Raw genomic sequence first — 12920 nt, 5'->3', positions numbered from 1 at the left:
ATGATGCTGACAGAAGAGCATAGTTCTCCCAGATCCTCAGAAATGATATGAAATGGAAGTTTTACTGTACAGCGTGAGAGTAGAGACTCAGATCTTCGCTTTTAATTTTCTCCGCTCTCTGTTTGGGTTGGTCGGTGGTTCTTTCTTGTCTGAGCTCGCAGCTGTGTTTCCTGTACAGCGGGGGCAGGGTGAAGGGGGGAGGGCACCCACCCACTCACTCACACAGAGCCTGTCATCTTCGGACACTCTGCAGCTCGACGGTGCTGCTCTTGCAGGAGAGTCGCGGCTGCTTGTGGGAGCTGTGCGTTTCTCTGCCAGGGCCGCAGGCCTGCACTCTTGGGAAGTCTCGGTGGTTGTTGTTTTGCCAGAGGGGACCTGCTCCAAGAATTCATAATCCTCAAAGGCATTGAGAAAGCAAACCCAGCGGATTTCTTCAGAATGAACAGCATAAAGTGAACCAGGGGAATAAAGTGGAAAATACATGGAGAGCAGGAGCTCCACAGAAGTGTGACTGAGAGCAGGAGACACTTCTTTACCCAGAGGGCTGTGGGAGTGTGGAACAAGCCACTCAGCCACATTGTTTTCTTTTTAAAAGCAATTTCGGGATGAGATCCTTTCATCAATTAATTACTAACTACCAAACAGGCTAAATGGGCCAAAATGTCAATTTTCTTGTTTGTAATGTTTCTTAAAGAAGCCCTTGTCTGTCTACTCCAAAACTTCCCCCAGGAGGCGCACTGACAGCTCTGCACTTGGCATCCTTTAGACCGAAGTCAGAGCTTTTCATTTCTTTTAGGTAGACCTGCCTCATCTTTGCCATATTTCTGAAGTGGAGTGTCTGGACATTGGTGGAAAAATGGGTTTCTAACTCTATTCAGCTTCTAGTGAGCACATGAAGTAAGCTGGTGGTATTTATAAACGATGAAGCCTAGTTGGTTTTTTTTTTCATTTTTAATAAATGCTTTATTGTTCATATTCTTATTTTGTTTCATTCCTGACCACTATGGACAGCTAGGGTTCTCTTCTCCATACATTCTCTCTGTTGAATGTATAGTTAGAAGGCTATGTAAATGACTAACATTCAAGGGTGATTTTTTTTATACCATTATTGCCTTTATGCCATTATTCCTTATTGCCTTTTACAACAGCACATAACCCTACACTAACACAAATGTGTATTTTTGAAAATGGCAGCCCTGTGTATTCATCCATTGTCGGTGGAAACAATGCTGAGTCTTTGTGCAGAAAGTGCAGTTTGCAGTTTTGATGAGGTAGTAGAGGAGGCCCAGGACAAAGGGGTTAGTGGTGGATGAGGCTTTCATCTTCCCACTGGCTGACTCTGAGCTCCTCCGCCTGCTGGGACTCACCCCGAGATGAAAACTCACACTTTCGGCTTCTGCTGGTGGTGGAGGGATGAAGAGAATAATCATAACCCTGGGAGGTGTCAGGCGAGCTGTCTTTGTCCCCCTCCATGCGTCTGGAGTCGCGTTAACGAGGACCTAGTTTTAAGCGTGCAAACTTACTTTTTTGTGTGGCCCGTCTGTCACAGCTGACACGAGAGGCCTTCTGTGCTTCCCGTTTAAGTCTGAAAATTAACATGCTGAAGAATTGTAGTGAAATGCATGACAATAGGCCTTCTCAGCCTCAGGATCCACATATCCCATTGTCTGTTGCATTTTAATTTGGGTGTGTGGTAAGACAGACTGTTTCATGTGACACACCACTCTCTTCCTGTATGGCTTTTCCCCACTCCTTGACCTGGTCTGTGGCTCCTTTACTTTCCCACTTTCTGCAAATCGAACCGGGCGGGCGCCGCGAGTCTGCGCAGGCTGGGAAGATGTGAGGCTTCAGCAGGGGGCTCCTTGTCCGCTTCGCTTCCTGTCCGAGGGCTCATTCCTCCAAGCAAACATCAGTGTAAAACAAACTGGCACCGAGCTTCAGTCACGGGCTGCCCTTCAGTCGCAGCACAGCTAGAGTGAAGAGCGAGAGGCGAGCGCGCAGACTTGGGGTGTAATGCGACAAAAAAAGTTCCAAGACCTTTCGTCTTATTCGCTCAAACTACAAACCCCAGGTTCTGTAAGACTCGACGTGTAAATTCACCTTAACATGAAGCCTCCCATAGGTCCAAAAATAGGATTTTTGAGTTCTGAAATGTGTATGTTAGACACAAACAGCCAGTAGTGGGAGTGGGTATAATAAGGTCTCCACCTGCATCCACAAAGGCTCTGTTTTACACCTGAGGCTCGCGGGCGGTGTCCTCAGCGTATCGGCTGTCTCGGTTCTCTCTCTTCCTCCAGTGTTTTTTTTATTATGTACTGTAAACTTTTTTGTGTAATTTTGTATATGTTATTTGTGTGTTTTTATTAAAATTCTAGGATTTTAAATGATTTTTGTTGGTAAAGTAAAAGTTTATTTCGCAATACCATAAATGGTGATTCTGGCGCCAGCACATTGTTGCACTGGTTAGCATTGCTGCCCTGTTTTGGGGCCCTGGGTTCAATTCTCCCGAAAACACACTGGTAGTTGAAATGGCTCGTGGGTGAATTGGTCCTGGCGTGAGTGTGTATGTTTGGGTCTTCTGTGTACCCAGGGTGTATCCTGCCTTGTGCCCGTTGCTTGCTGGGATAGGCTCTGGCTCCCCCACGACCTTGTATTGGATACAATGGTTAGAAAATGGACGGATTGTTAAATTGGAATTCCCTTTATGTGTTTACACAGACTCTGAGAAAGGGTTGCATAAAAAAAGACTTCCAGAAAGGAACCTTTACATATATTAGGGAATGGGTCTATATGCGACCATGGTTAAATAAGACAGAGATCTTGGCTTCGGGACGTTCAGAATAGTTCCATGTTATTGGTGCACTATTACAGAATCTGCATAACAGACTGCATTGAATAAATACCCTTTTCATATTTTAAGGGAATAAAAATAAACCTGTGAGATGTGACACCTCAGGCAGTCATATATTACTCTTTCACTGTTTTGAAGGAAAGTTATAATAGACCAGTGACTTAGTTCCTTCTAAAGCATGGTAAATGTTTCCTCCTTTTATTATTGCAGAATTTGAAAGACAGCTGGTTGATGAAATAAAATGTGCTGCTCGACGTGTACATTCAGCAGTCTACTCCAGCGAATGTTTTCTTTAGTAGGATCACAAGCAGGCATTTGCTTATGAAGGAAATGTATGTTATAAAACCGTTGAACTCCACTAAGGTTTTCAGGTGGTACTGTAACCTTTTGATGTGGTCTCTGCAGTTGTCCTCAGCAGTTTCTTTTCAGTTAGTGTCATATCCTGTTTTGTACACTCTTGGGTTCTGCCTCTTAACCTGACAGGCAGCAATGTGGAGTGACTTATTGCTAATTACATTAGTCATTAAGACACCCTAATCTTTCAGCATTTTTCCTCATTTGTGGATTTTCATTTGGGATCGCTTTATTTTCTAGGTCTGCACAGGTATGTTTTTTCTGTCACCTCAATATTTCTAAGTGCGTCTTTTTTCCAGGTGTTTATCTCTCGTGAAATCCCTTGCTGCCGTGTGTGAAAAGTATGACTTATCCAATGGACATACAGATTATTTGGAGTCTTTTTGGTAAAAGCTGTGAATCCCAAGTTGAGGCAAAAACAATTAACCTGATTTGGTCATGAGGCTTCTGTGGATCATCTGCACAACACATTGTCATAGGCTTGAGTGACACAGGCAGCAGTGGTCAGGACTCCGGGCTCCTAACTGGGAGGTTGTGGGTGCAAATCCCAGATGAGACACGGCTATAGCACACTTAAGCAAGGGGCTTTACTTGGAAACCATTCAGTAAAATGCCCACAAATGTAAGTTGCTTTGGATACAAGTGTCAGCCAGAAACATTCATTGAAGAAACTTTTGATTGAGTTTTGCCCAAGTTTATTAACTGTGTGCAGCTTTCAGAGACAGATCCATTGCATTTTTGGAAATTTGAATATTCTATTGCATTTTGTGGTTCATTACAGCATAACTTTTAATTGTTTCAGGAAGTATTTCATATTCAGGTGACCTCCAATATCCTCTAAATCCAACCCTTAAAATTTGTTTTCATGGCAGTGAAACTGTTTTCTAAAAAAATCAACAAATTAGCTAGCGCTGACAGCAATAATAAATATGTACACAGCACAATGTGTGAATTTCATTCATTTTTACCCCCAGAATTTAAACTCAGGACCACAACTTTGTCATAAACAAGGCAACGTCCTGAATTCTGACCATTTAGAGACTGAGGGGAGGTTTGTTTGTCCCGTTTTTTTTTGGCAAACGACAATCAAGTGATGATCACACAGACCCTTGACATTTGGTCTTTAGTACATACCTGAAGGCTAGCGTAGAAAGTTATGCAGAATTTATTTTGTTCAATTGGTCTCAATTGCAAGGTAGCAGACATATTGGAGAACATTCGGCATCCTAGGTGTTCTACAACTTGAGCAAATGCGTTTGTCGTTTTTTTTTCCTGTTTTTGTTTTGGATATTTCTTTGTAATACTGAGTAAGGCATATAAAAAATCCGAAGGTTCAGACTTGATGCCCGAGGGGTTTCCTTGAATTTGAGAACCCAACCAGTCCTTAACCAGGCCTGTATTGTGTATACGTTCCAAGATAATTAAAATTATTATAACGGAACCGCAGTTAGTAAATCTCAGTAACAAAATGTTATAAATTCCAAATTAAGTAAACAATTGTGAACTTTGTGAAAGTACTGTGTGGTCCCCGTTTTGTTGCAAGCCACTGGTCTTGCCGCATACGAGTATGAGAATTTGCATGGATTGTGATCTAAAAGCGTCTCTTCCTGCTCACTGGTCACTCTAAACAAATGAGAAACATGGTCTGTTAAAGTTAATTATGAGTGTGTTTTAGGTGAATGACAGGTTGCTCATTTTTTAAAAATTATCTAAAAAACGCCTTGGGTGTTGTTTTCATGAAAATATTGACTTCTAATATTGCAGAAATATGGTCTAAAGCATGTTTACAGTATAATAGGGTCGCTTTTGTGTCATAGAAAGATTTGTTGCCTCCTTCTGAATTACAGACAGTGATGGCAATATTGTGCTGCTCATACGTTGAAACTTCATCTCTTTTGTGATGTGAATTAGAGGTTGTGCACGTTACTGTGTACTTAGTAGCTTCATTGGGATTAGAAATGCACTCATGATTTCTGATTTATTATCCCCCAAAATGTGAAAATAGTGTTGTGGTTCCCGTTTAAGGGTACATCCATTCCAAGCAGAAAGTTTGCATAAATTGGGACTGCAGTTCCCCCTTTTCTGACTGGTTATTGAATCTTGGTTAACAAAATAAATTGATGGTATCACAGAATTTTAGTTTGGAATAAAGCACAGCATTGTGAACTTAGTAAAAGTACTGGATAGTCGCCATGTTGTCTCAAACTGTATTTGGCTCACACTGTAATCCAGGATGATTTCCATTCAGAATAATTCCATTGCAGAATATGCATGGCACTGATGCTGTGAAGTTTAATTAGGAGTGAAAAAATATATAAAGTAAAACTAGTAATACATTTCACATGGTGAGAGTTTTTTGTGTATCTTGTTATCTCAAACTGCTGGTCTTTCCATGGGCGAGATCAAAAGTTTGTGAGAATTGTGACTTACACCTGCCCTTCCTGCTCACTAGTCTCTGTAACGACTAATGAAATGTGATGTACAGGTTGTGCAACAGACATTTCGCCACAGAAATGTTCCAATGTGATCTGCATGCAGAGTTCACAGGTAGACTTTGTCGGCAAAAGAGCAATATTTCTATTGGATTAAAAGAAACAAGAAGCCTGCTTGTTTACAATGTCATAGGGCCAGTTCATCCCACCAGAACTTTTGTTGCCTCGTTCTGAATCTCAGAATATGGCGCTGCGCATACCTGGAAGTTTAGTCTATTTTGTGATGTAAATTGGAGGCTTTGCACATTACGGTGTACATTTTACTTTCATAGTGGTTTGAAATGCACTCATCATTGCTGATCCTAAGGTAAATCCCAAAATATAAAAATAGCATTGCAGTTCCCCCTTAAGTGCCTTTGTGGGGGCTGATAGTCAGAGGGCAGCAGTCCGATTTCTTTGCACTTGGATGTGACAGCCCTTCTCACCAGCTCCTGCTGCTCGTGTTTGCTTTGGTTGTTGAAACTGGCACCCTGGAATACAGCAGGGGGGGGCTCTTGCTTTCACCCTACCGATTAAGCAAATTGCTTCATTGTGAAAGTGCTGAAGGCAGTGACATGCAGTCTGGAGGCGGTGGGCGACTGTTGCGGAAAGGGTGTTACTTTGTGAATGCGGGCACTCACATGCCACATGGGGTAGGAGAGACGCCGGGATGTGACGCACATGTTTTTGTTTCACTCTCTTGTCTGGCAAGGGTCGCACTCCGGGAAGCGCAGAGCTATCTTGCAAGTTATACCCTTTTGAGGGCTTTTGCGCATTTTCCTGCGCACGTTTCCTAATTTAAGTTACTGGGGGTTCCCCCTCTGAACTTTTTCATTGCTTTGAGGTTTTTTTTTTCACCCGCACTCTGAAAGATTTTCTGCACATTTTGGAGTCTTTTTTTTTTTAAAAAAAAACAAACAAACCTCAAAGCACTGTATTGAAAAAATCTTACTCGTGGAATTGTTTTTCAGCGGTTTTCATTGATGCTGAATTTGAAAGTAGCGCGTGAATGACTTCTCAGAGTCTTGAAAGTGGGATTTGTATTTCGATAAAAAGCACATGGAGGTTTAAAGCGAAAGACCTTGTTCTTTTGTTGGCTGCAGAAATTACCAATAGCCAATGCTTGGGGGACGCTAAACAGAAAAGGTAGTAAGAACTTTGAGAAGGGCATTTCTTGTCTGTGAATTAATCCTGGGTAGCTTTTGTTCATCTGCTGTTTGTATAATCACTATTGAAGGCAAGGTTTTTAACAGGGCTCTTTAGTGCGGTGTCATGGGTGGTACCACAGACGAAGACCGTGGTGTCCCAGTATTCCCGGTGTTCTGCCGGCAGCATGTTGCATCACAGCCGAAGCTCGCATTTGCAGACTTCGGCACGTCAGTTGCCTTATGCAGCGAGGTGGCCTCTTTCATGGACTGAGAGGGCAGGCCACTACCCCCCCCCGTGCCCAGGCCTATACACTGGGTGTCACGGAAATGAATCCACATGCATGCTGTAGTGCTAATTCTCCTCACATGACTCCTCCCCCCGACCAGAGCTCCTTTCCCCTTCGGATTCGTGTCCAAGATCTGGCTCTCCTGAAACCTATAGTCTACAGCGGGCCGTGAGAAGAGGGCAAAGTGTCTGCCCTGGGCCCCTCACCTGCAGTCTGCAGTCAGAGCCGAGCATGGTGGTCTGTGCACAAGTCTCTGGACAGGTGCGCCCAGAACTGGCTGTGGCATGGTCTTATTTAGGAGAAAGAGCACAGGCCCTGGTTCATATCAGAATAAGTGAGTGACATGAGCTGGGTGAGAATTTTTCTCGTGGTATTTGGCACTGTAATCCAGGGTGATTTCCATTCAGAACAATTCCTTTGCAGAACATGCATGGCGCTGATGCTGTGAAATTTAGTTAGGAGTGGAAAAAATATAAAGAAAAACTGGTAATACATTTCACACGATTAGGGTTTTTTTTTCTTTGATATGTGACACGTGCCCCAGTGGAGGACTTGCTTTCTCCTTGCTTCCAATTACCATTGACTTTGGGCTCCTATTTTCTGTCTTGTCAAATTCCAATTTTTTAACCAGACATTCTCGAGACTTGCTTCCTGGTGCAAAACATTAACACACACCAGTGGTTTTCCTGAAGACCATCAAGGTTGAGGCCTAGGATTTGTGTGATCCATGAGCGCTTAAATTAAGATTTCTCGTGAGTTGACCACAAGGGTTAAGCCTGCGCTGCTGGATTCCCTTCAGGTAGTTGTCTGGTGCTTGACGTCTCTGCTTCTCGTGCTGGGTCTTCCCAACACATCAGATATTCCTGGTAATGAAACCTGCAGGGTCCCCTTGCTGATGTATACTAGTTCTGCCGGTCTACCCAATCAGTTTGTGGAGTTCATTGATCAGCCTGCAGGGGCAAACGTGCCCTGTAGTGCAGAGACAGGGTGCAGTGCAACACGGTTACCACCCAGCCTGACCTTGTGAACCACAAGCTGTGGCTGTTGAGGATGTAGAACGGTTGCTCTCCGCCGCCTGTTCACGAGAGCCTGTGGCTACAGGCTGCTTCCTCTTGCAGCTGAACAGTTTCCCTGAGAGGCACAGGCACTGAGTGTTTGTGGACAGAAGTGGCCATAAAAAGCAGGTGCACACATTGGTTTTTGCTGTGCTTTGTCATACTAATCCTCCATGGGGCAGTAAAACAAAAAGGGGTTTTACTGAATGCCTGGTTGTCTTGGTAGACTTGTTTCCCGCCAGTCTGAAAGTAATAACCTGCTCGGTTTAAGACCTGCTGCTGTTCTCACTCGAACTGCAAATTAAGTTGGAAAAGGCCCGGCTCTTTTTTTTCCGTGAAAGAAGTTACCTCTAGGGAAGTAACTGGGAATATCCCCTCTGTTGTGGAAGCTGTTCCATTGCCATTCCCATTGTAGTATGTCCAGCACGCGTTAACTCTGAGAAGGGCTCTATATAATTACTGTGGCTCCCTGCTGCGCTGTCTGCCAGATGCATCTTCATGCTGTGATAAGCCTTTTATGGGGGTACGTGGGGAATTTGAGCAGCAGGTTCACTGCTCAGTAAAGAGACAGTCAGCAGCGCATGGACAGCAATACCCTGACTCAGGGTGTTTCCTGTGAGCGCACCACAGTCACCACCAGCTGATCATTGCGCAGCTTGTGGCGCAGGGCAGTTTGCAGTATCCTGATGGACTGACGTGTCACACTGATTTCATGGCTGTCTGATGGGGCTGGCGGAGGGATGCTTTTCCCAGTGCTGTCTCTCCCGTGGCCGCGGTTCCAGAAAGATTACCAGAGATTAGAAATTGAAGAAGGATATGGAATATTTCCAGGTTATGGCTTCATTGGCGTTTTTGTTTTTCCCAAGAAGGACATTTTACCAGCGGACATGCAGTGAAATGCAGCATTAAGTGTGTTTTCGTTCTTGCTTTGCACAGCTTTTCTTCAAGGAACCTTTGTTTTTGGGGAGGGAGGAGGACTGGAGGAATATTTAGCAAGTCTTTCTGGCTTGCTGCCAGATAGCATCAATGCGTCTTTGCATTCTTAGTCAACCTGTAGTGAAGTCCTGAATACATTATTACTAGATAGGGTTTTTATTCCACAGCACAGGCTGGCTTTGTGAATCTCCTCTTCTTTTAGAGCAGTGGTTCTGAAGGACCTGTCGGGTGATGAAACAAGGTTATTGTCGCTCTTGAATTGACGCGTTTGTGGTATACATCCAAGGTGGACAAGCAGAGCAAGTTTCTGATATTCAACAATGGGTCCTGGATAGATCATCAGCGTGGGCAGAGCCCCTTTCTTACTCTATTCTGTATTGTAGTTAAAAATATCTAACCTCTTTAGGCTGAAACTCTGTATTTGTCACTTCTCTCCCTTCTCTGATTGACGATTAAGCAAGCTGCTATATCCGATTTTTCTTTTAGAAATTTACAATCACTATTTTTGGTTACACCCATCTGCTTTTAAAATAGCTAGTCTTGTGTTTTTTCACATCTCACCTTGAAGCTCCAAACCCTCAACCACACGTTGCTCCTTTGAGCCAATGGTCTTTTAACGTGGCGTAGGAAGCACCGCCCCATAGCTGATGATCAGTGCTGATTGGAGGAGAGGAGTGTCCCTCACCGACAGCACCACATTCCTACAGGTACCCATGAGTCTGCAGGAGTTGCTGCGCAACTGGGAGCTTGAGCCACTCTGCTGGTCACAGTTGCCTAGAGACATGACCCAGGTTCGGACCCGCGAATGTGGCTCATGTAGCTCAACCTGTGATTGGACAAGCACCTTCATTATATCTCAGCCACTGAAGGGCCCCCCCTGCATTTTCATGTGCAATCTTGTACAGAGTTCGTAGAACCTGTTGATAGTTACGTACATTACATATTTCACAGCAGGCATTCCTCAAACTCCTCCTCCGTACTTTCATGTGCAAAATCTAGACGTGTGCAATCCCACATCCTCTCCTCAGTGAAAAACTGCCATTTTTTCCTGCCATGTAAAAAAAAAAAATGGTACTTATTGACAGCTTTATGCAGGAGCAGATTAGAAAAGGTACTGGCTTTATGCGCTTGGAACATCACAGCTAGTATTGTGCCCCAGTTTCAGCTCTTCTCTTGTCCTGTAATTGTACCATATTCGATCATGTCCAAATGAAAACCCTCCTCTTCACAAAAGGGGCGATTCACAGCCCTCCCTGTCCTGGCAGCGGAACGTTTATGTTTCCGGCCCGTCGGAGGGACGACTGCAGAACTGTTCCTTCGGGAGACGTGGATTCTACTTTTTAATCATTTTCTTAGTTTTATTTTTACCTGTGTGGTAATTGGGAGCAATGCGAGTGAAATTGCTTTCTAGTTTTAAGTGACCTTCAACTCATTGCATTCACTAAGCGCATTTAGCAAAAAGATCTGCGTCTGAAAATCTTTAATCGAACCCTGTATGGTAATTTTTATAGCGTATGCTTTTAATTATCGGTCAGCCATTAAATGTAATTAAATGAAGCAAAACAAAACCTACAAAAATGTTTACGCTTTAATAAGGTTACTGAATTTGACATCTGCCCTGTTCGTGTTAACCCAGCGTTCTTTTGTTACAGGACGTGCATAAAATAGATGGAAGGGGGGAAAATATCCTTTTTTTTCCCAGAACTGTGCTAACTGCAGCCTGTTTTTCTATTTCAGAACCGTGAGCTTCAGATCATGAGGAAACTGGACCATTGCAATATTGTCCGATTGCGCTACTTCTTTTACTCCAGCGGGGAGAAGGTAAGTCAATCTAGACAAAGAAGCACAACCTTCTAATTTAGTGTCATTAGCAAGGCTGGAAACCTGTTGACATCATAAGCCAGGTAACGAGCCTGAAGCCTCCAGAAACATTAGAACGCGTGGCTTTTAAACTACCAAGGACATTGAGCTGCCTCTACTTTAGGACTGCCACATGAGTTACTGCCCTCTTTTTACATTCTGTAATTAGTCCTGAGGCTATAATAATAGCTAAAGGTGGGAAGACTGCTGACTTCCTGAAAACTGACTGTTTGTGCATGAAGAGGTCCTACTGAGCTTCAGGTTGGGAAGGGTTCATGCTGCAGCAAATATTTCTGTACCCACCCGAGTTCAGCCTGCTTTTATACTCAAGAATTGTGGGCGAGTTCCGTTATCAATGAGTTAAACGAGGTAGTGTTGATGCGGTTACTTTGAATTGGCATGTTCCAGGTTTTCTGTTTTATCAAAATAAATTCCCCGGACATCAGCTGTCATGCTGAAAACCAGAATGCAGTGCAGCCAGACTGGAGCCAGCAGAGGGACACGTGATGCTTAGTTTTTGGTTTTCAGTGCTTTCGGTGACACAATGCCATGCTCTCCCTTCGAGGTCTTCTGGCCTGTGAAGCACAGCGTCTGCTTTTGTGCTCCTTCTTTGCCCCGTGACTTATTTTTATAGAAATTTAGAATCAGCTATGTTTTTCAATGCCAAACCCACCCATTTTGCATTTGCCGATAGTGACTTCACATCTCGGCTGAAGGTGATGACCCCCCTACCCACTCGGGGAGAACGAGGAATTTGTTCCTCCACCCCTTGAGCTCGCACCTCTTTTGAGACTTGGCAAGCTCTGGAGCTCTGTACCGCAGAATATTCTGTGCTGACAGGAGGCGGACAGCATCTCTCTCTGATCATAGTCACTACGAGCCTGCTGCTCCCAGGAAGATATAAGTCTCCCCTGTTTTGCTGGGAGCTGACCAGCCCTGGTTGACTAATGCCCGGGCTGCTCTTGGCAGCACAGAGCCCACTATGCGTCGCTGCTTGGGGAATCCCAGTTGCAGTCAGTGATGTGACCCCCACACCAGTACTTAGAGCCCAGCCTGCCACCAGTTGAACAGCGCTGGACCAAGATGCCATTCTTGAAGTGCAGGGTTTGCTTGATGTCATTGGTCCTTAAAAATATATTATTGTCTTAATGGGCTGTTTTAAGTGCAAATACGTAGCATGGTTTCGTGTATAAAAAAATAATTTTATTTTTATATATTTTATATGTTGTGGAAAAACGTGGAAATTCAGGACAACGTGGCATGTTTCACCAGTGTTGGCCTCCTGTGTTTTTTATTCTTTTTTTAACTGGGAATCGGAAGAAGCGAAGATGAGCTCATGCATTACGCCTGTTTGGACCATAATTATTTTGCGTAGGTGCTGGTTCACTCGTCGTGGGAAATGTTCTGTATCTACCTTGTCATTGTTTTATGTAGCTGTTAGACAAGTTTACATGTGAAAATCATTTATTTCTTCAGAAATGTAGAAAAACTTTTAAAATGTAAACCATTTTTCAGTTTAGACTTATAACTGGCACTTTGTTATTTTGACAGTGGAATTTCCTTAAAGTGTTCTTAATCTGAGCAGTTAAGGAGGAAATATAATAATGGCCTAACATTCACATTTAAATAAAATGCTCACTGCTTTTTCAGTGATTTAACTTTGTACAAGGTGATTTTTTTATGCGTAAGAATGCTAATAATGTTTGAACATTTGTTAGTATTGATATTGTGTCCTGTGTATGTCTAGAAGCTTAATCACATCTACCAGTGTGCAGTCAGGTTCCTCAGCGCATGTGGACACCAGTCAGGTGTTCTTGGTCATTTGCTGCCTTTCAAAGCTCTGTAGTGCACAGGTTAGCCCGCGGTGCTCTGATCTAGCGTTGGCAATCCAGTCTTACATCATGAGGCTTGGTGCTCCGGCGGCTAGAGTTTTGTGCAGAAAATTGATGGGTCTCTGC

The 12920-nt window shown here is 43.7% G+C and overlaps 1 protein-coding gene across 4 annotated transcripts in view; it reads left to right on the top strand.

Annotated features, from left to right (window-relative positions):
- Positions 1-12920, top strand: part of gsk3ba (glycogen synthase kinase 3 beta, genome duplicate a) — a 103351-nt gene that overhangs the window by 38820 nt on the left and 51611 nt on the right. For all 4 annotated transcript variants that reach the window (XM_088912704.1, XM_088912702.1, XM_088912703.1 and 1 more), the window contains exon 3: positions 10840-10923. In XM_088912704.1, coding sequence (XP_088768830.1) covers positions 10840-10923 — 84 coding nt within the window. The remainder of the gene's footprint in view (positions 1-10839; positions 10924-12920) is intronic.

Source organism: Atractosteus spatula, chromosome 4 (assembly GCF_055471065.1).
Source record: "Atractosteus spatula isolate fAtrSpa1 chromosome 4, fAtrSpa1.hap1, whole genome shotgun sequence".
Lineage (NCBI taxonomy): Eukaryota > Metazoa > Chordata > Actinopteri > Semionotiformes > Lepisosteidae > Atractosteus > Atractosteus spatula.
This window is presented reverse-complemented; position numbering and strand designations above follow the sequence as displayed.